Raw genomic sequence first — 24,927 nt, forward strand, 5'->3', positions numbered from 1 at the left:
GGTATGGTGGATTGTAGACTCTGAAGTAAACGCCCAATGCTATGATTGGTTAATACTTTTGTATGTTTGACAGCCTACATCCTTCACAGATGGACACTGATATGATTTAGGTAGAAAAGCTACCTGATCTCATGATGAAAATGTACCTCTGAGAACTTTTTTTGTAAGATACAAAATACGTACCAATAAGTATCACTGCAGTTTCCAACAGAAATGAACACTAGGGGCAGTAAAACTGTGTTTTTCATACACTGTTATGATTACATTAATGACATTACATAATGAAACAGTTTTTGTTTTCGATTAGCTTTACTTCGTTAAGTTATAATCTAAAGCTTTCTGCAGATATATGTATCATGTCCGTGAGGTATGTATTCGCGCTGGCGCCTCCATGTCCTGCAAAGCAGCTTTAGGTTCCACCCTCCGCACAAATGATTGGATATGCGCCTAATAGCACACATTTATCTAGGTTTAACGTTTAAACTAACATTGTTTTATACTTGATTTGAGAAGGCAAAATTGATCAAACAGACTATGATCAGTCTTCCGCTGGCCACTTTAAGCATATAATCCATCATAAATATGCAGATGTCATCCCGAAACATTGCGCCGTATAAAACGAACGTTTCGTACAAATTCAGAACGGATTATTGCCTAGAAAGTGTGCAAACCTCACTCACTTTATTATCACGTAAAAGCACCACTCATCCCAGTTCATCATGATCTCACAAGTTCTGTTCAATGAAGCTCTCTAAACTACACAATGAATCCCTTATTTACTTTGTGTCTGCGCTTAGTTAGTCATGAGATGATTCACGAGCGCACAAAACTGCACTTGAAAAAAAACGATCCGGTGCTTTCAGAGGTGAGTGAATTCTGGCAAACTTAAATGTTTCTCATTGGCCATTGCGTTCAAGAAATCAGCAGATATATCTGCATTCCTCAGCACTGCAAAAACACGTTGCATACTTTGCCAGATCTTCAGTTGCTTTTGCTTTCATTTGAGGGTATTTAGCACCGTCTAGTAGCTCCGAACAACTGGGCCTTGGCATGGCAAACCGCTCCAATTGCAGCGTGGCTGACAACGGGGATGACCAACCATCTTCATGTTTGTAAACGAATCCACAGTAAAATGAAGTGAACAAAGAACCAAGTTCTTACTGACACGGCCTGGAACTTCATTAAAAGGAAGGAACGCAATGCGAAAACTATTTTTCCACAAATTGGCACTGCACAGCACCTTCTTGTATTTGGAGACATCTTTATCGTTTGGTTTCTGGATAGATCTGCGTTCGCCTCTCCTTATTTACACTACATGCGCGATTTGGTGGGCGGGGCTAAACAGGCAGCAATGTACAAGCAGGTGTTGATCTTCTTATTTGGAAGCGTGGTTTATCCACACTATTACATCATAAAGTGGCACGTTCCACACCCTGTCGTTTTGGCAGATTGGCTTCGATTTAAGCTGTTTTTAGACTAACAAGAAAGTTTTGAGTACTGAAACTTTAATAGTACATTGACCTCTTATATGTCAAAAGATCAAGGGAATTTGAGTTTCTCTGTTCATGACCTCTTTAAAGGCTAAAAACTTTATGGTACTTTTTTTTTTTTTTTTTTTTTTTTTTACATTACAGCGAACATTAACAGGTACCTTTTTAGGACTTTTGAGTACTATTTTTTGATAACCATGGCTGATACCTGATGTTCTTCTCCAAAGCCCAAAGTATACTTTAACGTATGCATACAGTCGAACAAAGTATTCAAAGTATACTCCATTTGATGTTGATGTGAATGCGGACGGTCCACACGTGCTCTAGGAAACTGCATCCATGGTTAGTGTCTGCTCTATATTCTCCTATTAGTTAAGAATGATAACAAATATTTTTAACAAAACTCTTTTGAACCAAAGGCGAGTTGTCTCATACCCTCTCGCAAGTGCTTGTCAATGTGAGCGTCTGCTGTTGTTGCAGTCTCTGCTGTTAATTTCTACTGAGTAACAACGGCTCAGGACAGTGTTGCTACCCTGTGGAACAACTGATTATTGCAAAATAACTTGCAAATAAAATGCGCATGTGCGACCTGCACGTACAAAGTACACGCGGTTCCAAAAACCGGGGGGTGCACGTACAGTACGCGCTCACTCTTCTGATGACGAAATTTGCGTTACGCACATTGTACGCTGTCCCTCACGTACGCATTAAAAAGTATACTTTGGACTTAAGAGTAAAGAAGATTCCAGGCAATAACCCTGAAACAGTAAAAGCAAGTTTCACATCAGTAGGAGCTAGACAGCACCTTAAAAGACTTGAGACAGAGAATAAGTCCAGGGTGTGGGTGTTTGGAAAGGCTGGGGAACCTGGATTAAGTTTTGTCTCAAACTTGGTTCAAAAAGATTCCATTCCATGTTTGTTGTTCTTGGCTGCATGAGTTACATAAATGGGACGAGACACTGGGATTTTGCGTATCCCAAACACACCATGCTTTCCCATCATTGTGTGAGAGCATTTGGGAACATGCTCTTTGAGCTTAAGAGGAAAAACAAACTAGGTGAATTGATTAAAGCGCAGCAGATCAAGACTTCTTCTCAGAAAAAACCTGGAGATGGTCGCAGTTGTGATCAATAAAAATAAGTTATGCAACTGTGGAGTATCTCAAGGGATAGTAAACTGGTGTCTTCTGAGGTCTCCTTAGCAGATGATCAGGCATCGCTAATTGAATAGAAGCCCCAGATGAAAGCTGCTAATATCAGGCTGCTTCCTCTACTATGGTTTTGTTCTTCAATGTTTTTCCAGGTTATTTTTAGGCAAAAAGAAAACTCCATTCAGTCCTATTTGCTTTCCATAAACAGGAACCTATGGCTTAAAGATGTTTCTCAGAACTCCAATCCAGTTGCTTTCCTTTTTAGATCAAACAACTGTTGGTTGAGTTGAAAAAAAAGGAAAAATATACATCTAAAAATGTACATTAAATCTTGGCCAAAACATGACAGGCCCTCTTACAGAGGAAAGCTGATTGTTTTCTACTTTTAATGATAACCAGCACTTGTGGTGCCAGGGAACTGAGACACCCACACCCCTCTCTCCTGTTGAGAAAGAAAACTGAACTTTTAAACATCAGGGCACAACACAGCAGCAACCACATGACTTATCAAATAAAAAGTCACCTGCTGTCTCATTTATCTTTAAGCTGAGTAAACATACACCTTAAATACAATTTGATTCTCGTGATGGGGAGCACACATGCAAAGAGAATGCAGGTGGCAGCAACATATATTTTATTTCTAAAACATGCCTTGATGACTAACCTTAAAACACAACCCAAGGTCATGAAGTTCATTAGTATTAGTACAACACACTTGTCCCCTGCAGATTGTACTCTACGGGTCTTCGGAGATTGATACCTTGTAGGCATGTGACATGTAAGTCTTTCTCTATGAAACACAAAAGCTTTTGGATGAAATTTAAGTTGTTGTTTTCTTTTAATTTAAGAACCAATATCTTTAAAGCTCACAGGGAATGTGACATTTGTAATGTTTCAAGGGCTTTTACCTGAAAACAGGAAATTAGCAGGGACAACTTAGTTATTTTTTAATATATTTCAAAGGAATTTGAGTCTGAAGAATTTTCAAGAGCTGAAACGACAAGTTATGGTAATTCATGTCTAGCCAAGGATTATAGTCTGAATATTTAAAATAGAAAACTTCACACTAGTTAGAAAAACTCATCAGGGTTTCCCAACCATGGTTCACATTTGCCTAGAAGTTCCTGGTGGACTGGTGGAAAGGCAGGGTGTAAGATTGTGCTAGAAATGCTAACGCAAAATTAAATTAACAATGTGTATTAAAAATGTGTAAAGTCATCAAATAAAATATTCCATTGACTGTATACCTGTATATTCAGCAAATAATGTCCTATAAACAGTAATATTTCCAGTAACAAATAGCAGCTGTGGTTGCCAGAACTTAAGCTTTTTAAAAATGAGTGCAACATTTTAGGTTTTACGAATTAAACTTAAGTTTACCGTTAAAGAAAAACATATAACTGATATAACATTAATTTACCAACTTACCGAAGTAGCTAAAGCCATATGATTAAAGTATTAAAGTAATGCAATAAATATTAATTTAACAACATAAGATGTAATATAAAACATAACAGATAAGGAAAATCTAAGAAGAAAACAAATGTGAAGTGTCAGAAAGAGAATTCTGGGAATATCATATCATCTGGTAATATGTTTTTTTTTTTTTTTTTCACTGTAAATTATAAGATAAGATTTATATATGTGACCTTAGACCACAAAACAATCTTAAATAGCACAGATATATTTGAAGAGTTCAGATGCAAAAGCCTCTAAATCCATCTGGTGTATTTCTTTAAAATTAGCATTTCTTTCTGGCTACTTCGTATAGGTTTCTATGTTAGCTGGTACTTCTGATTGGGCAGAGGCTGAGATTTAGTGTGTCTGAAGTAAAAGTATTTGATGGAAGTATACTATGTGTCAGGAGCATTCACTTCATTATCATTATCTCATTTTTGACCAAGATGGCTTTTAGCTGGTTTTGCATCTGAACTCTTCATTTGTAGCAATAGTCAAAAATACCTTATATGGTCAAAATTATTATTATTATTTTTGTTTTATGGCAAAAATCATTAGGATATTAAATAAAGATCATGTTCCATGAAGATATTTTGTAAATTTCCTACCGTAAATATATCAAAACTTAATTTTTGATTAGTAATATGCATTGCTAAGAACTTCATTTGGACAACTTTAAATATTTGATTTTTTTGCACCCTTTGTATTTCAGCCAAATATTGTCCTATCCTAACATACCATACATCAATGGAAAGCTTATTTATTCAGCTTTCAGATGTATAAATCTCACTTTAAAAAAATGTACCCTTCTTACTGGTTCTGTGGTCCAGGATTACATATTTAACTTTTTTTACACTCTTAAAAATAAAGGTGCTTTAAAAGGTTCTTCACAGCAATGCCACAGAAGAACTATTTTTGGTCCCACAAAAAACATTTAGTCAAAGTTTCTTTAAAGAACCATCTCTTTCTTACCTTTTTATAATCTGAAGAACCTTCTTTCACAAAAAGAAACAGAAAGGTTCTTTAGATGTTAAGGGTTCTTTATGGAACCATTTAGACAAAAAAGGTTCTATGGCATCGCCAAGCACCTTTATTTTAAGAGTGCCTTATACACCATTAACCAATTAACAGGTTTTTATAGTAGCATTTTTATATGCCTAGTCTTTTTTTTTTTTTTTGCTAAAATAATGCTCCCTTTTACACTGTAATTACATAGATTATTATATTGATATTGTAGTACTTATGTGTTCAAACGACCTGAACAATTGGGAAAATCCCTGATCCAACGTATGCAACTTGCTTAACCTGCTCAGTAACAAGGATTTCTTCCAATAAGCCAGACTCTAGATGGCGATATAAACCTCAAACATGTAAATACACCGAGGAGGAAAGAGGCAGGCCGAACCAGGAGATGCTTTTGTATGCTCCTACACGTTGACACACTTCAGAAACCACGTTTCTTTGAGTCAGAGCGGACTTCACGCACGGTACCACCGTACAGCAGGCGAGCCCAGTCTGAGGGAGCTGAACAGGTCATTTCCACACACTATAGAGCAAAACAAAGCGTCTAGCTTTGTTTAATAAGAGGAAGCGATGTCAGGGTTGAAGAAACGGAGTTCTAATACATCTGCGGACCGGGATGAAGACGACAAGCAGGTGACGGAGAAGATGCTCTCCAGCCGAGGTGGGAATGGCAACATGAGCCGACCTGGAGACGGCACGCCTGAAAGCCCGACAGCAGATATTACTTCAGCGGATGGAGAAGGGACAGTCGAGCTGAAAAGAACTATAACTCTCGTAAACGGCGTGGCCATCATTGTAGGCACCATTATTGGCTCAGGCATCTTCGTTACTCCGACCGGAGTGGTGAAAGAAGCCGGATCAGTCGGGCTGTCGCTGGTCGTGTGGGCTATATGCGGCGTCTTCTCCACTATAGGCGCTCTCTGCTATGCCGAACTGGGGACCACCATCACCAAATCTGGGGGTGACTACGCATACATCCTTGAAGTTTACGGCTCCCTACCTGCGTTTCTGAAACTCTGGATCGAGCTGCTCATCATCAGGCCGTCCTCGCAGTATATTGTCGCCTATGTTTTCGCTACCTACCTCCTGAAGCCCATCTTTCCCTTCTGTCCAGTCCCTGAAACAGGGGCTAAGCTGGTCGCCTGCTTGTGTATCTGTAAGTAACCTGTTAACGTTACCTACCTCGTTAGGTCACATAAAAGTTCGTTTTACTTATTTATTTAACAAATAAACAACATGATTGAGGACTGAAGTCACGCTTTATCGTAAATCTCCTCAGTTTAACGGTTTTTACGTTTGAATTTACCTCAACTGTCATTTCGCGCTTCATCTTCTCAGCGTCTGTACAACATTTTTCTTGCAAAACTCGGCCAAATTATAAATCTAAACGATTTTAACCACACATGTGACAGAAAATTCGTAATTTGAGGTAGAAACGCCATGTGTTTACACTGCTACGGCATGTGTAGCCTGTAGGAGGATCAGAGTTATGTTGAAAAGCTGCAGCCAAATTTCATCATCTAGTGCGCGGATGATGTAGGAAGTAGCATGCGCCTACATGCGCGGTCTTTATGCAAATTAATTACATTGTTAGTATTATTTATATGACAATTTAGCGACGCTGTAATATTAATTATATTTTATTATTTATATTACTAATTATTTATTTTATTAATTATATTTATAAAAAAATAAGTTATTTTTTTTAATATTTAATAATAATAATAATAATAATATATTTTTAAAGTTATTAACCAGTGCTAGTAACGTAAAACATCTAGCCTGAACTTTATAATTACTACATATTTAAACCAAGATTATTAATTGTTATGTTAAGGCTACTAACTGTATTCTCTTTTTTATAGTTCGCCATAAATTGTTTCTTGCAGTAAGAGTACCAAAAGAAGGGCCAATAGGAGTAAATGAATGTAGCCCCCAGCGCTACAATCACAGATCTTTGACATGCATGCTCATGGCAATATGTTGTGGTTGTGATTTACCATGGCAGTCATGCGAGCAATGCAACCCTCCCGCAGGTTTAAACCAGTCAGGATTAGCAGAATTAGCTCAAGTCCTAATTACCAATTGGCCAACAAATTTAAACCCATATTGCTCTCTTTCTCTCCCTTTCTTTCTCTCCTCCTCCTTTTCCATTTAGGCCAGATGAATGCTTGATTGGGGTACAGGAATGCATATTCATTGTGATTGTCTTGGAGTGAATAAACACAGCACCCACTATCCACTGTAATCTCGCCCTGTTAGCGGCGTGTCTAATCCATCCATAACTCACATGACAAGACAGAAAGGGAGGTAAAGATGAGTATGACCATAAGTTTAAGCTAAGCACTGACAGGTACAGGATTTACAACACTAATACCAACATTTACATTGATGCAGACACAGAGTTCAGCACACAGACAGTATTTGGGTCTGTTGGCATAGCAGCTGGCCACTGTTCCCTTGACCCATTTTCTCATGTGCTTTAAGGTTATGATTGAAAAGGTACTCCAGGATTGGTTCATTGCATGAAGCTACGTTGTGTATCCATGGGAGAGGCCCCCTGTGTGGGACCATGCTCCTGCCGTAGAGAAGCTCAGGGAGTAACCTCTGTCTCATGATCCCTGGTCTATTAAGAATGAGAACGGCAATGCCCGACAGAGCAATATAAGAGTGCGTGCATGTGCTCTTGCGTGAAGGGACCGAGACCCTACTGTCCTACCCGATACAGACCCCCTTTTGTACTTTAGGGGCACACAAAGGCCGTCGGGTTTGCCTCGCTGTTTGGTGCCCAGACCGATTTACAGCTAATTCTGCTTTGAAGTACTGGTTAGTTAATCACATTTAATAGATGCTTGGAGGCAGGGACTGGAGACTGAGTTCGTAGGAGCTTATGATTTTTGTTATTCCCATTTCCTCAAAATCTGTTTACCAGTGTTTGGTAAGTGAACTTCCAAGTTTCATACAGGCTGTGGCATTTATACCTGCTCATTTTATATTCATACATCCATCCTTTTTCCAAACCATGTTTGGTTGCCCAATGTCTTGGCTGTAGGCAGGGAAACACACTCGTAACTACAGACAATTTCCAGTTCACTTGTGCTCTTTGGAATGTTTTTTTTTTGTTTGTTTGTTTTAATTTAAGCAGACATAGTGCTAGTTAAAAGCGAATTATAAATACTGACAAATATACTTTTTTTTTTTTTTTATTAGAAAAAAAATTTACATTACCAGTCAAAAGATTTTTAATGTTTTTTAAAGAAGTCTCTTCTGCTCAGGAAGCCTGCATTTATTTGATCCAAGGCACAGCAAAAACAGTACTATTGTGAAATATTTTTACTATTTAAAAAAAAAAAAAAACAAACTGTTTTCTATTTGAATATATTTTGAAATATAACCTGATTTCAAAGCTGAAATTTTAGCATCATTACTCCAGTCACATGATCCTTCCGAAATCATTCTAATATTCTGATTTGGTGCTCAAAAATATTTGTATTATTATTATATTAAAAACTGAAAGCGGAGTAGAAGTTTTTTCAGGTTTCTTTGATGAATAAAAAGTTCATAAGAAAAGCAGTTATCTGAAATAGAAATCTTTTGTAACATTATAAATCTCTTTATCATCACTTTTGAATAGTTTAAAGCATCCTTGCTAAATAAAAAGTATTAATTTCTATAATTTACTGACTCCAAGCTTTTGAATGGTATAGTATATAATGTTACAAAAGCTTTTTATTTCAGATAAATGCTGACCTTTGGATCTTTCTATTCATCACATATTCCTGAAAAATGTACTCCACTGTTTTAAATATTGATAGCAATAATAAAAATGTTTTAAATCAGTTGCAAATCAGCATATTAGAATGATTCTTGAAGGATCATGTGACACTGAGGACTGTAATGTTGTAAATGTAGCTTTGATCACAGGAATAAATTACATCTGAAAATATATTCAAATAGAAAGCAGTTATTTTAATAATAATTAATAGTAATAATTAATAGTAATAATAGTAATTTATTTCACAATATTACTGCTTTTGCTGTATTTAGAATCAAATAAATGCAGGCTTGGTGAGCTGAAGAAACTTTAAAAATCTTATTTTTCAAAAACTTTTAACTGGTAGTGTGATTAGACAAGTTTCCCAAAATCATCCAGTCAGCAGGATTTTTGCTAATCGTATTGACACAGACAAAAAAATGGCAAAGTAAGTGGATTGAAAAAGTAGGGCAAGACATTTGCGTATGATTCAGGTAATAATTATCCGTATACCCACCCTATAATACAATCAAACCCCATTACGCAGCTTATTATGTACTGTAGTATATAATATTCCTAATCATTTGAAGCTACATGTTCAGGATCGAACAGATAGTTCTTTCACCAAAGTTTCTTTGATGTCTGTTTTTCCGTTCAACCCTAATAAGTTTGGCAGCCATGCTGTTTCATTTAAAAAAGTAGCACACCAGATCATGCTGCCACGTGTATAGCTGAAATGTAAACAGCGCCTTGCGTAGTTAAAGTGTGGATGACAAATTCTAGCCTGATTAGTTTAGCAAGTATTTAGGAGCCTGATTAGTTTACCAAGTATTTAGGTTAACTTCCTTTGAGCCTCTGTTGTGAAAGACTAAAAATAAGTGCCTCTCGTTCTGTTTTTCCCTCCATCTCTCTCTATAGTGTTGCTGACCGCTGTCAACTGCTACAGCGTGAAGGCCGCCACAAGGGTTCAAGATGCCTTTGCCGCTGCTAAGCTACTCGCCCTGGGCCTCATCATCATTATTGGCTTTGTGGAGATCGGCAAAGGTGGGTAACACAGATACTTTCAAACAATAAGTCAGGTATCTAAACAAGTGCTGAGGAATGGATGGAAAACAGGTAAATGCAGTTTTGGTGTTTATTAAGCTGGACCATGTAACACAACACCAACATGAACCTGTATGAATAATATGTTTGGAAATTCAGGTAGAGGGATTGCATTTATGTTTTCTGGTATGAATAAAGATTTGTATGGTCTTAGGTAGGCCTTGGCTTCTGTGTTTGTTTGTTTTTGCTATGGATACAATGTACCGCTCCAACAGTTTTCATTGCAATGTCGATTTACGGCCTCTCAGCTGGGTGAAAAGTGTCTGCAAATTATACAAAGCTTGAGATCAAGTTCAGTTTAACATGCAAAAATGACTTTTTTTATTAATAGGATACAAATTGGTGTCCCATTACTTTTTTTTAAAGCAATGAAGGCACAGTTATTAGATAACATAAAATTTATTTTCTTTAATACATCAAATATTCTACCTCAGTGGTTCTTGAATTCTTGACTGTATCCAGCTAATAAAATAACACATTATTAAAATAATTTCAGAATTAAAATTAGATATATAATTATATTTCTGAGCCATTTGGCCATCTTACCAAGAAAAATAATGAAAGAAATAATTTTGTTCATTTATATTAAATATATATATTTTTTTAATTAACTGCAGACAGTTGATCCCAAAGTTTTTTCAAGCTTTTCCATTTTTATTTCATTTTAATTCAAATACTTTAGATTTTAATATTCAGTTTGCTGTTTATTTCTCAAAAATAATGAAATCAAACTGTAATATATAAATCAACTATAAAAATATAGTTTATTAGTTTAGCAGTCTTGACTCATGCCGCTGATATGTTCATACTCCGTCTCTTTTAGGACTGTTTTTGGAGGTTTAGGCCTCATAATGGCAACACCTAGTTGCAGTTGTATAACTGAATTTGACTTTTTGAAATTTAAGGCCTGGAAAGCTCTTGAAAATAGTAATATTCCTGAATAGGTACTTAAAAAGTGCTTGAATTATTGTAAGAATGTATATATGAAATAAGGGTTTAATTTTGTCATAGCACATATCTTTTCTCTCAGAATTCATGCTATTAAAAAAAAACATCTTTTTTGCTTTTTTCAGTTAATGTCAAAAAACAATTGAGCTAAGAAAGTAGTAGTACTGACAGTGTTGTATAAACATGGCTAAAGATGTGAAAAGAGGAACAGATGAACCAAATCAATTGAGTCATTTATGCAGGAACCACTCAGATTGATTCAAACTTGTGACTTTGATCATTCATTTCAAGCAAATCACTAGCAAAAACCAGATCAAATTAAAAGAGTCATTCATTTTCAAATTTCGACATTGGTTGTAGTGATTTTAAAAAGAATGTAGTGATGGGTGAAACAGAGCTTTCCGAAACTCTGAATCAGAGATACACGATTTTAAAGTCCCGATCTCAATCAAATTCAGATTGGGACTTCAGAGCGTGGATGGCGAATTTAAATTAGATCCGAACTTTGGAGCGGGTTTGCAAATCTTTCGCTTTAGATCAGAACTTCGAAGCACAGATCATGAATCATTTGATTCAGATCAGGACTTCGGCGGGGGTTCGCAATTCTTTCGCTTTAGATTAAAACTTTGGAGCACGGAGTGCAATTCATTTGATTCAGATCGGGACTTTGGTGCAGGTTCGCAAATCTTTTGTTATAGATCGAAACTTTGGAGCGCGGATCACAAATCAATTCATTTAGATTGGAACTTCACTTATCGTGGAATCATTTGATTCGGGTGGGGACTTCGGTGCGTGTATTGTGAATCATTTGATTTAGATCGGAGCAGATTCGTGAATCGTTTAGCGAATTGAATGATTCAAATCAAATGATTTGCGATACATGATTTTAAAGTCTTAATCAAATTCAGATTGGGACTTCAGAGCGTGTATGGCGAATTTGATTTAAATCGGAACTTCGTGCAGGTTCGGAGCGCAGATCACGGATCATTTGATTCAGATCGTGACTTCGGTGCGGGTTCACAAATCTTTTGCTTTAGATTGAAACTTTGGAGCGCAGATCATAAATCATTTGATTTAGATCGGATCTTTGGAGCGAGTTCGCAAATCTCTTGCTTTAGATCGAAACTTCGGATTGTAGATTGCAAATAATTTGATTTAGATCTAAACTTTGGAGTGCAGATCGTGACTGATATAATTTAGGTCAGAACTTTGGAGCGGATTCATGAATCTTTTGCTTTAGATAGGAGCGTGGATTATGAATCATTTAATTCAGATTGTGCTGGTTCGCAAATCATTTGTTTCAGATCAGGATTTCGGAGCGATTTCGTGAGTCTTTTTTGCTGATTTTTTTTGTTTTTCTTAAACAGTAGAAAACTTCAAACCATTAAAACAGTACAGTTATAAAAAACATAAAAAAGAAAGATTACCCAAACACAAATCACAAATCCTTTAGTGGTAATACTTAACATGCTTCACTTTATTTTTCCCATTATTTATTAGTATATTTTTATCTGTTTCTCCTGTTTTAGAATTTGAAATGGAAGACATTGTTCGATAAGTGAGATCTCTGATTGAAGTCCTTAAAAAAACAGTGCTTGAAAAGTCCTTGAAAGTCCTGGAATTTCATTTCACAGTGTCTGTACGAACCCTGTGAATGCGTAGCCAGAACAGCAGCTCTGATTGTTTGTTACTGTGACAGTAAAGCACTGACAGCAATAGTCTACAGAAGGAGTGAGCAAACAGAACGAAAAAGCAGTTCAGAGATTTGTAGTACGAGCTGGCAGACCTTACCTCCAGACTTGACATGAGCTACAGTAGTGTAAATGGTCACAGTCACCTCCTGGGATTAAAATTAGTGGTTTAATAGAAAATAACATTCCACAGATGCGATTTTGGGTGCACTGCTTCTTTATAAACATTTTTGGTTCAGTTTTTCATTAGCTTAGTGGTTTAACCTCACAGAATCAGAAAGGAAAAAGAGGATTTCACAGTCTGAGACGCAGATTAACAAAGGTCCATTCACTTGGTGCATGTCCCGGTGTACTGCACAAACTAAGGCCCAAAGCTGGTATCACTGACTCAGTTGTGAGTCAGCGTTACTAAGACAGGTTAATTCAAATAGATTATTAGCTCTTCTTTTCTTCTTTTATCTCCAGTCCACCCACTTTCACTGCCCACAGCAATGGACATGTAGTGACGAGCAAGATAGTTTCTGAAGGAAAGGAAATTTGAAAGGAGACGTCATGCCACTTGTTAATTATTGAATATTGGAGCCAAAACTGTAGGGCACGTCTCTTTTAATTAGCCGGCCTCACCCAGATTTTGCCAAGATTTTGGTCTTGCCTTTGGGTGTGGATTTCTTTGTGTGGTTATGTCTTAGAACTTGACCTTTAGTTCTTGAGATTGCCACATGTACATCTTTCACAGTAGAGAGTTGCTTCATCAGGATGCTTCTAAAGTAGCATTGTTCAAAAGTTCAAAAAGTTAACTTAAACTACCATTCACAGGGTTGCCAACTCTCACGCATTTGGCGTGAGACACACGCTTTCAGGCTCTTTTTCACACTCTCACTCTGTCCATGCAAATCTCACGCCAAATTGACAACCCTACTTGCGAGTTTCAGCTTTTAAGTGTTGTAAGTTTTAATGCTAAATTCAAACGATAATTACCGTTTTGGCACACTTAATGTGGCGTAAATTGTAAAATGTAGTGCTTCTACAGAGCTGCGACAAGCTTTGATCTCTCCGGCATCGCCGCCACACGGTCACGTGATTCACTGAACTCTCCAAACAAACCAATGTTGACAGTACATTTGAATGTGTTTAAGTAGGATAGAGACGACAGCTTCACTAAGCAGGCATTTGCAGCAATTTTTGGTAAACATTGCAGCATATTATGCATTGATTTTTACGTCAATGACATTTACAGTATAATTTGATTCTGGAGAGTGATGGAGAGGCAACCCTTATGAAATATTAAACATGGTTTTTACTACAAATAAAACCAAAAAACATGGTTACTATAGTTAAACCATGGTAACCACAAATTAAGCATGGTCTTGCCACTGTCAGGCTTGTGTGTGTAGCAGGCAGGCAGACGAAGGAGAATGACGTTTCAAACAAAATTATTTTAATAATAATGGGGGAAAAACAAGTAGACAGGGAATGCACACAACTAATAATGACTGAGAACGGACAACCAAAGACAGAACAGAATGGAGTTTAAATACTAGGACAAATGAGAGGAAATGAATAACAGGTGTGGGGTAATTAATCAAAAACCATAGTAACAGATGAGGAACAGAAACAGGAAGCAGGAGAACAGGGAAAACGGAACAAAAACAAGAACACGTGACAGCTACACTAACCATAGTTTAACCATGGTATTTGAAGTAAAACCATTGTTATACAAATGGTGATCAATGCGCCAAAAACATGGTTACTACACTTTTACTATAATAAAACCATGGTTAATTTTCGTAAGGGTTAATATGGTTTTCTTGTATGTTTATAGTATGATTTTTTTGTTCATACAGCTTAACTGTATTATAACAATCAGTAATATTTATTTCATATTTTAAGGAAATAATTTAGTACTACATACTCCTTGTAATGTGAAATTTAAAAAGTTAATACCTTACATCCTTTTTTTAAAATGATACTTAAAATGGTGCTAAAAAGCATTCAGCTGCATTTCTATCCTCTTATATGTACAGTATATTCATATAAATAGATATGGAATCGAGATCTATTATCACTATTTAGAGTCCCAGCCTCAGAGGAGACAAGAGCACTGGATTTATTGATTTATTTACTGTATATTACACTGCCGCCACACAAAACTAATATAAACATGCAATTTCTTTCCCAACTCTTTACCTTCACAGACATAACCGACTGTATTTATAACTCATGTGTGTTTTTAACATAAACTTGTGTGTGTTTGACAGTTTAAGCGCAATAAGACATGAAAGGGAACTAAGTTTACTACTCACATGCTGTGTGACAGCCACTTTCTGTGCGCGTGCTTCAGATGTGTGCGCTCAGAAAACCCTGTATGAGAAATTTAAACAAACAAGGTTTAAAATGCATGATTTCAATGCAATAGATAAGATTATTAAAAGCTAACAGATGTTTTAAGCAGAGTATCTGAGGTACAAGCTTTAAAGGGGTCATCGGATGCAAAGTTCACTTTCTCATGTTTGAACATTAATGTGTGTTGGCAGTGTATGTACACATCTACCCTATAATGATAAAAATCCATGCTGTGGTTTTTAATTTATCTGTAAAAATAATATCCCCCTTTTCAAATCGAGCCATTCTCAGATGCCTGTCGTTGTGGCGTCACACCCACAGAGGCCACTCCCACAATAGTTGATTGACATGAGCGTCTTACCTCAGATCAGCTATAACAGTCCGACATCCATTGTTTCGATGCTGAAGCAGGAATGTAAGTTAGACAAGAATATCTCCGATTGAGCGGTTGAGGTGTTGTGTTGCTGGATGTAATAATGAGCATAGTGGTTGTCATTTACTCCCAACATCTGAGCCGCTGAAGATGCAGTGGATTAAGTTTGTTTGTGAAGGGAATGCGCCTCTACATATATCCGTCTATGTTCACGCAAATCATTCATGATCCAGCTTCACTTATAGCAGAAGTGAGTATAAGGGTTTTTTTATAAATCTCTGCTATCACCTTTCCTAATAACGTGCTAGTTAGCAATTTTAGCAGCTAAACGAGGCTAAATGCAGCTAAAATAAACAGGCTCGTCACTCCACAGAGAGAAGAGAGGGGCGGGGCGAGCAAAGCTCATTAACATTTAAAGCAACCTCGACCTGAACCGGATGATTTTTGCAGAGCTGATATTGGTAAGGTCAAAAGGATGTTGCTTTACACTACCATTAAGAGTTTTTAACCAAAGTATCTTATAGACTTTTCATTAAGACCCTAAACAAGCATATCAGCTTGTGGAAAATGGGTGTTCTATGACCCCTTTAAAGGCACAGCCCTATCCTGGACGGGGAGCAGCAGCTCATTTGCATTTAAAGAGGCATGCACGAAAACAGCATGTTTCAGCTTTCACTCAAAATAGGCATTTTCAAAATATATAAATATATAATAAATTATCTCTACGGTATTTTATGCTGAAACTTCACAGATGCATTCTGGGGACATTTGGGACTATTACGTCTTGTAAAGGGGCACAATAGGTCACATTTAAAACATGTTTTGAAAGAAGTCCTTTATGCACACCAAGACTGCATATAAAATACAGTAAAATCAGTAATATTGTGAATTATTATTATTACAATTTAAAATGATTGGTTTTAATTATATACATTTATGTTTACTTTAAGTTTTACTTTAATGTTTAGTTTTTGATTTTCAGTTGTGCTTTATGAGTACTGCATTTTTAGCTTAGCCACATGGTAAAAATCAAATGCTTCCCTCATAGGAAGTCAGTGTTTATGAGTTATAAAGTTATAATTGTTATAATAAAGTTAAATCCACAGGTGTGTATAAGTCACTTTGGTCAGAGCAAGATGGCAAAGTACCTTTTTTTTTACAAAACTACTACAAAATGAATTAGGTTTTTATTTAAGTTATGAAGGTGCTGTAAATTTAATCATTATACATTGTATCATAATTGCACAATATCATATTTTGCATATGTAACTTTTTATCGTAAATGAAAAAAAATTCCATTCATAATAACAAATTTACCATCAATATCGAGATTCCGCATCTGCTGCGTAAAGAGACGCCCCAAGCCTAGAAACTCAGAGTTTCTACACACATGTGGTGGCATTCACGTGCATTCAGTATGATCTTTCTGATATGACTTGAATAGACCAAAACTCTGCTCAAAGCAGTTGCATGTTTAGTTGATGCTCTCCTTCTGAGGTGGATTCCTATGTAGAGTGTTTTAAATGAGTCATTTTTAGTTATAATGCAAGGCAGCTGGCTAGCTATCGGGTGCATTTGTGTGCAAGCTAGATAAGCGAATGCAAAGTGATTGTGAGAAAAAACGAAGCCTGATAATGATGGCTGTAAATTTGAACCGCAGATAGACACACCCTCCCTGTCCTGATAGACGTCTATGGAACTGTCCTCACTTATGTATATGGCTAAACTGACAATTATCCTCTCTTTTGAAAAGCTGTTTAATTCACATCTTCCTCAGTGACATTTTCTCTCTGTTGGTCAGTCTCTGTGCACAAAGTACCTTCTGTTTGACGGCGTAATAGACTTATCTACCTTAGAAGGCCAGAAAAGGTCTCAGTGTGTATCTTAGTGCTTGTGTTTGTTTTGAGAAAGCCACTACTGCTTAATTATGTTGCATTCAGCCATTGCTAAAACCTACAGTCGCATGCAACAGGACACCTCGTGGTTTATCAACCATCTTGAGCCCTTCTGGGACTGGAGCTCCACCCACACAAAGACAGTGAGAGTCTGCATGCTTTTTAGACTCTGCCCACTTATTAGCATATTAAGTTTTTATGTTTTAGTCGTTTTTCTACTGTATTGATAGTTATTGCTTATATTTGAGAGCTGACATGAAAAGAGAAAAAGGAGGAAACAAAAATGAAAAATGATGATGCCCAATAAATGTTCAGAATGGAAACACAACACGACACCAGCGTGACTACAGCACTACTTCTGAGGTTGTGCAACACTTCCTTCATTTTAATTTAAAAACAGCCGTTTTTTTTTGTCTGTATTATTTGTATAAAGGGAAGCGAATAATATAAAATTGTATGCTGATTTGCTGCTCAAGAAACAGTTCTTCTTATTATTTAAAGAACAGCATTTATTTGAAATCTAAATATATTTAGAAACATTATAAATGTCTTTTCTGTCACTTTTGATCAACACTACCAGTCAAAAGTTTTTGAACAGTAAGATTTTTTTGTTTTTTAAAGAGGCTCTTCTGCTCACCAGGCCTGCATTAATTTGATACAAAGTACAGCAAAAACTGTAAAATTCTGAAATATTTTTACTATTTTAAATAACTGCTTTCTATTTGAATATATTTAAAAATGTAATTTATTCCTTCAGAAATCATTCTAATATGCTGATTTGCTGTTCAAGAAACATTTTTCTTATTATTATCAATATTTAAAACAGTTAAGTTTTTTCTTTGACGAATCGAAAGATCCAAAATGTTTCTGAAATAAACATTTTACACTATACCATTCAAAAATTTGAAGTCAGTATAATTGTTTTGTTTTTGTTTTTTGAGAAAATTATAGAAATTAATACTTTTATTTAGCAAGGATACTTTATGTTTAAACATTAAATAAATCTGAACATTTATAATGTTATAAACTATTTCTATTTCAGATAAATGCTGTTCTTCTAAACTTTCTATTCATCAAAGGAACCTGAAAAAAATTCTACTCAGCTGTTTCAAACATAATAATAATAATTGTTTCTTAAACAGCAAATCTGAATATTAGAATGATCTATAAAGGATCATGTGACTGGAGTAATGATGCTTAAAATTCAGCTTTGAAACCACAGGAATAAATTACATTTTAAAATATATTCAAACAGAAAACAGTTATTTTTAAATAGTAAAAATATTTCACTTTTTTTTTTTTTTTTTTTTTTTTTTTTTTACTGCTTTTGCTGTACTTTGGACTAAATAAATGCAGACTTGGTGAGCAGAAGAGACTTCTTTAAAAAAACATTAAAAATCTAACTGTTCAAATACTTTTGACTGGTAGTGTTTAATAAATATACAGAGATTATATAGTAGATTATTAAATAAACATTGAAAAAATAGAAAACATAGAGAAAATAATTGACCAGGGCCAGAGAACAGCATTTATTACTTTGTACCTCAAAATGTTGCGATTGATCCAAAGCATCATTTTAACATTCTTTTGTTTGATACTACAATATGACGATACACTTTTTCCACTATGTCATGCAAAAGTCCATTTGACCAGATGCCCTAGTTTTCCTGTCTATCTCTCAGATGACTCTATTTGTTCATTAAGCTGTCTAGATTGATGTGACAGGGGTTACACAACTGATGCTGTGCGGGACGCTCAAATTACTCGCCTTCACAAACTGCGCTGTTGTCTATTAGAAAAGTGTGTTTTTGAGATAGTGTGTTGTTTTTAGGAACTCTTCAGATTAAATCTAGGCTGTGTAAGCTGAGATCTGCTGTCGAAGCATTTCTCTCGGACAGAGATCGGGCTCCTGTGGGCTGCCGTATAGTTCTGTGAAGCTCAAGTCTGAGCCTGTAATACTCAAGTTTATATAAAGAGTTTATACAGGCTTTTCGGTCTTGTTCTGTGGCTGACTCCCTTAGGCATACAGTCACACACACACACACACACCTCGCCTGTAATGTCATGTGACCAGGCGGTGTTAGCCTCCATCGATCGCACTGATTCACATGAGCTTGCCCTTGGCTACAATCATTCTTACATTGGGTATATTCACAGATCCCTTAGGCTTCATTGAAGTGAAGTCCAGCTAAATTCAAACCTAAATTACTTTTAGTCTCAATTTATTGCCACAGGAAATAATTTGATAACCTTTACAAGTTAAAGAATTAGTTCACTTCCAGAATTAAAATTTCCTGATAATTTACTCACCCCCATGTCATCCAAGATGTTCATGTCTTTCTTTCTTCAGTCGAAAAGAAATTAAGGTTTTTGAGGAAAAAATTCCAGCATTTTTCTCCATATAGTGGACTTCAGTGGGGATCAATGGGTTGAAGGTCCAAATAACAGTTTCAGTGCAGCTTCAAAGGGCTCTACACGATTCCAGCTAAGGAATAAGGGTCTTATCTACTGAAAAAATAAAAATGTATATACTTTTTAACCACAAATGCTTGTCTTGCACTAGCTCGACTTCACACATTATGTAGGAAAGATCATGCATACGTGCAAAGAAAGTCAAATGCCTTTTACAAAAAATGGTAAAACAATGATGTTGGACGATTTTGAAGATTAAGTTTTTTCCCCCTTCCCTTCCTTTTTGAACCAAAGTACACAGATGAAAAACTAACCGCGTGTGACCTTTGCGCACATTGCAGAGCTAGTGCAAGATAAGCATTTGTGGCTAAAAAGTATCTAATTTTTTTTTCTTTTTAGACAATGAGCGATTGTTTCACTAGATTGTTTCACTAGACCCTTATTCTTCAGCTGGGATTGTGTACAGCCCTTTGAAGCTGCAGTGAAACTGCAATTTGGACCTTTAACCCCTTGATCCCCATTGAAGTCTGCTATATAAAGACAAATCCTGAAATGTTTTCCTCAAAAAGAAAAAAAGACATGAACATCTTGGATGAGGGTGAGGGTGAGTTTTAATTCTGGAAGTGAATTAATCCTTTGTAGTCCTTCTAATGTTAGCTAATGCGATAGCTAACGTAAAAAACAAACAATCCAAAAAACAATATTTTTACGTTATTTATTAAATCTGAGTAATGTTCATTTTTAAATATACCAATATATTTGTATTGTTTTATTTATTAAAAATAAATTAAATTAAATGAATAAACAAAGTGTGCATTTATTTGATCAAAACTTCAGTAATGTTGTGAAATATTATTGCAATTTAAAATTAAAAATGTTTTTGATTTTAATATATTTTAGCACTGTCAAATCGATTAATCACGATTAATCGCATCCGAAATAAAAGTTTGTGTTTACATAAACACAAAATTTTATTTTGGATGATTGATAGATTAATAGATTCGACAGCAGTAATATATTTTAAAGTGTCATTTATTCCTGTGATGGCAAATCTTAATTTTTAGCATCATTACTCATTACTTATTACATCATTACTCATTTATTACAAAAAATAATAAATAAATAAATAATCCAAGGCTGCATTTATTTAATCAAAAATACAATACAAACAGCAATGTTGTGAAATATTATTACAATTTAAAATAAAATATTATGTTAATATATTTTAACAGTGCTGCCAACTAATTGCATTCAAAATGAAACTTTGTGTTTACATATATATATATATATGTGTACTGTGTATATATATGTGTACTGTGTGTATTTATATATACACACACAGTACACACACACACACACACACATATATATATATATGTATATATATATATATATAAGAAATATTTACACATACATGTATATATTCATATTTATATATGATTTATTTTACATATAGATATATATTAGATATACTTAAACATTACAATGTTTGTGTTTGTATTTATATATATATATATATATATATATATATATAAATAAAAATATACACAGCACACATACATATATTATGTAAACACAAACTTTCATTTCTAATGTGATTAATTGCGATTAATCTGGTCGTTAAGGTCATTAAACCTTGAAATATGCAAATTAGGGCATTAAATCAGTTGATGCTATTGTGTTAAAGAGCTGCTGAGGAATGTAAGAACAAACAACCACACATTCTCAAACGAAAGAAGGAAAGCAAACGGGAAACTACATTGTATCAAACCCGTGTGGAATGTTATCACTTGTATATGATTTAGTCTCAAATCCTTATGTTATCCATATCAATTTCTTCAAACTTGTTAAACTAGTTCTTTTATTGTCTTTATACCTGCATATACCTGCATGTTTGTTGCTGAACTTGCAATAATCGTTGGACTGCTGGGCCAGTCCTTTAAAGTGGCAGTGTTTCTTAACCGTAAATTGAACCTTTACGCCGTCTTGTCAGGAAAGCCCTCGTCACTCTTCAGCTCGCAGGCTTTGGAGAGATGGACGTATGTAGAGGCTTGATCTCCCCCGGCTTTCTCACGGGAGAGATTGAGAACGGCCCCAGTCTGAAACAACACTACGCTCATCTGTTGATCCAGTGGGAAATTCACGAGCTTCTGGTGTTCAAGAATGTGCAAACCCTACATTTTCTGTTTAGTTCTTGTGTTCCCATCACTCTAATGTGACATCTGTGACCTTGTCCCCTCATGCACAGACCTACTGCCCACAACTAGGCCTTGAGAATGTCAGCATGATGATTTTGAAAACTCATTGTATTATGATAGCGGGAAGCAGTCGTCCACCTTGAAGCTTTTCCATGCAAGCTTGTTTGTTCCTCCCATGGGAAAATATTGTGGGAATTACAAAGTACTCCCCGGATGTTATGACTTTTATGGGTTGTTTTTATTACGTAATGTTCCTGATAGTTTGTAACAGCATTGTAATCTCATGTTTCGCTCTGATTGTTTCTGTTGCAGGTGATACTACTGATCTTCTGCCTGCAAATTCATTCAAAGGAAGCAATACGGACTTTGGCAACATCGGATTGGCTCTTTACAGTGGGCTGTTTGCATATGGAGGATGGTAGGACCACAGAAGTAGATTTGAGTGAAACTAGGTGAAAAACAGGAAAAATTAGACTTTGACTTTTAACAAGGGAAATCACAAGTAAAATCTAACGATACACCATGTGAACCAAGATATCTTTTACATCCAAATCTTTTTTTGTCTTAACATGACTACAACAGCATACAGTATATTTTGCTCTTTTTTTGGCCAATGATAAAATGTCATTGGCCCAAAATCCAATTTCACATAACAATATAGTTGTTGATAACACCACAGCGTTTATGGAAATCAATTGAACGACTGACTTATAGTTTGCATATTCTGCTGCTGTAGAAGAAAGCATTATAATATGCACAAAAGTCCACACATATTCCCTTATTTGAATTTAAACTGTTTGTTGGTCATTAATTTCTCTGAATTCTTTGTTACATATTAGTATAGTTTCTTTTCTCATTTTCTCTCTTCTTAATTTTTTTGGTCTTCAAGAGTTGAACTTGTAGGACAGGATGTGTTTAAATTATTTAAATTGTCTTGTTTTCTTGTTCTTTTCTTACCAGGAATTATTTGAATTTTGTCACAGAGGAGATGATCGAACCATACAAGTAAGTTAAGCTTAGCTTATTTACTGTGTATTACAGCATAATTATGTATCGAGTACTTTTTTTAAATGTATGTATTTTAAAATTTAACTTGTTTAGTTCTATTTCTATTCTATCAATTCTGTTTATTTATTTATTTTTTTTTTATGGTCAGGGGTGGGGAGTGGGAAACAATGTTTTTTTCACAGTTTTCCTGTATTTTTATCTTGTTGTTATTGTAAAAGTTCAATAAACAAATTAAAAATAAATAAATAAATAAATAATAATTAGTACTATCAAATCGGTTAGTCGTGATTAATCGCATCCAAAATAACAGTTTGTTTACACAGTATGTGTATATGTAACACAGACTTTTATTTTGGATAACTACCATTAATATAAATAAATTAATAAAGGAATAAAAATAAATATTTTCTAAGACAATATTTTCCCCCTAAAGATGTGATTATAATTCTTTTTAATATAATAAAATATTTCGAAAAAACAAAATCGCTCCTATAAAAAGAAGAATCCAGTCATTACAAGTCATTATCCAGTTATTATACGTAAAAAAAATGCTTATTTATCTGATTTATTTGTATTTTACATGGTGCAAGTTGCCTGTTTCTGACGATTAATCGAGTAGTCGGATAATTATAATACATTTTTTTGTAGTAATAAAAATAGCCCTAACTGAACAGTAGTCTTTCAAATTAATTAAAATCCATATGTAATAACAATGAGGCAATAATAATTTGTTCAAATAAAGTATCAAAAGCAAGTAATTATATAGTTTTATTTAACAAAACTGTTAAAATACATAGTGTATTATAAACAATGGAGCTAATATACATTACACATTATAACAAATGACTGAAGAGGGCGCCAAGGGCCTGACAGTTGTTTTTACACTTTACACTTTAATCCTTGTTTAATATTGACTCAGCAACATGTAATTCAAATATCCACTTAATCTTTAATATTGGGCCATTTCTTTATGATAGAAATGCTGCAGCCACTGTAGTTTCTTAAGTGGACATCAAAACGTGTAAACACGGAGTGAGGGTTTTAAATCTTATTTTGAAATCGCAATGAACAGTTAGCATATTGAGAAAGATAATGATGTATTCTCCTGTGTTTGCGTAATGATTTACCTTACAAATACAATGAAATAGCGCACGTTGCATTCCCAGATGAACGTTATAATAAACCCAAACTCACAACAACATGCAGAGATGGAGTTTGAGATGCTGCACGCATGTAAATGATAGTTTGTTTAGCAGCATTTTTTGCGAACGAAGGCACGCTGAGATGCACGTACTTAGCTACACGCATGTGAATAATTAAAACGCATATATTAAACCTGCATTGCATGTATTTATTTAATTAAATCATAGCGTTTCTGAATTCTTAAAAGCATTATGCTTTACTATGATTTTTAAATGGGTTTAATATGTGGAATGCTTGACATGGGCAAAATATAATCAAGGATTTTTTTAATTGAATACTCAAACAGAATAAAGGAATCGTTGCAGCCCTAATATTTTATATATTAAATATGTATTAAATATACACTTCCCTCCAAAAGTTTGGAAACGCCCTAGAAAAGTGGGGTTTTGGACAGTATTGGCATGAATCCTTTTTATTTTGTGATTAATTTTGCACTGATAAGGGACCACACAAACTACAAAAACATATTTTATTACATAAACGGTTTATACATAGAAAAAACTTTAATTTCCGACTCATCAAGATATCCACCATTAGCAGCTATTACAGCTCTGCATAATCTGGGCCTAAATTCATTGTATTCTAAACTTAATTGGCAATCAATTATTGTAGCTATTAAGACACAAAAATCTTTTAAAACCCTGGGCCAAGCTTAAACCAGTAACCAGGCATCACAGCTGGCAAAGGGGTATGTCTGACTTTGACATGTATATATTGCCATTATTATGTAATCAAAATGAAAATTATTATTGCTGGTGTTCACTGATAATGTCAAGTTACTATAATGTATGTGCACCAAAAAATGATAAGGATTTATGCTGATATCATCCAAAACCACACTTTACCAGGGGTGTTTCCAAACTTTTGGAGGGCAGTG

The 24,927-nt window shown here is 35.1% G+C and overlaps 1 protein-coding gene across 1 annotated transcript in view; it reads left to right on the forward strand.

Moving 5' to 3' along the window:
- Positions 1-5,486: 5,486 nt before the first annotated feature.
- The window catches only part of slc7a5 (solute carrier family 7 member 5), a 30,936-nt gene continuing 11,495 nt past the window's right edge, over positions 5,487-24,927 (forward strand). Inside the window, exons 1-4 of the mRNA XM_051099805.1 lie at positions 5,487-6,277; positions 9,794-9,919; positions 22,152-22,257; positions 22,800-22,844. Of these exons, the coding sequence (XP_050955762.1) occupies positions 5,692-6,277; positions 9,794-9,919; positions 22,152-22,257; positions 22,800-22,844 (863 nt within the window). The 5' untranslated portion in view covers positions 5,487-5,691. The remainder of the gene's footprint in view (positions 6,278-9,793; positions 9,920-22,151; positions 22,258-22,799; positions 22,845-24,927) is intronic.

This window comes from Labeo rohita, chromosome 25, assembly GCF_022985175.1.
Source record: "Labeo rohita strain BAU-BD-2019 chromosome 25, IGBB_LRoh.1.0, whole genome shotgun sequence".
NCBI classification, from domain to species: domain Eukaryota; kingdom Metazoa; phylum Chordata; class Actinopteri; order Cypriniformes; family Cyprinidae; genus Labeo; species Labeo rohita.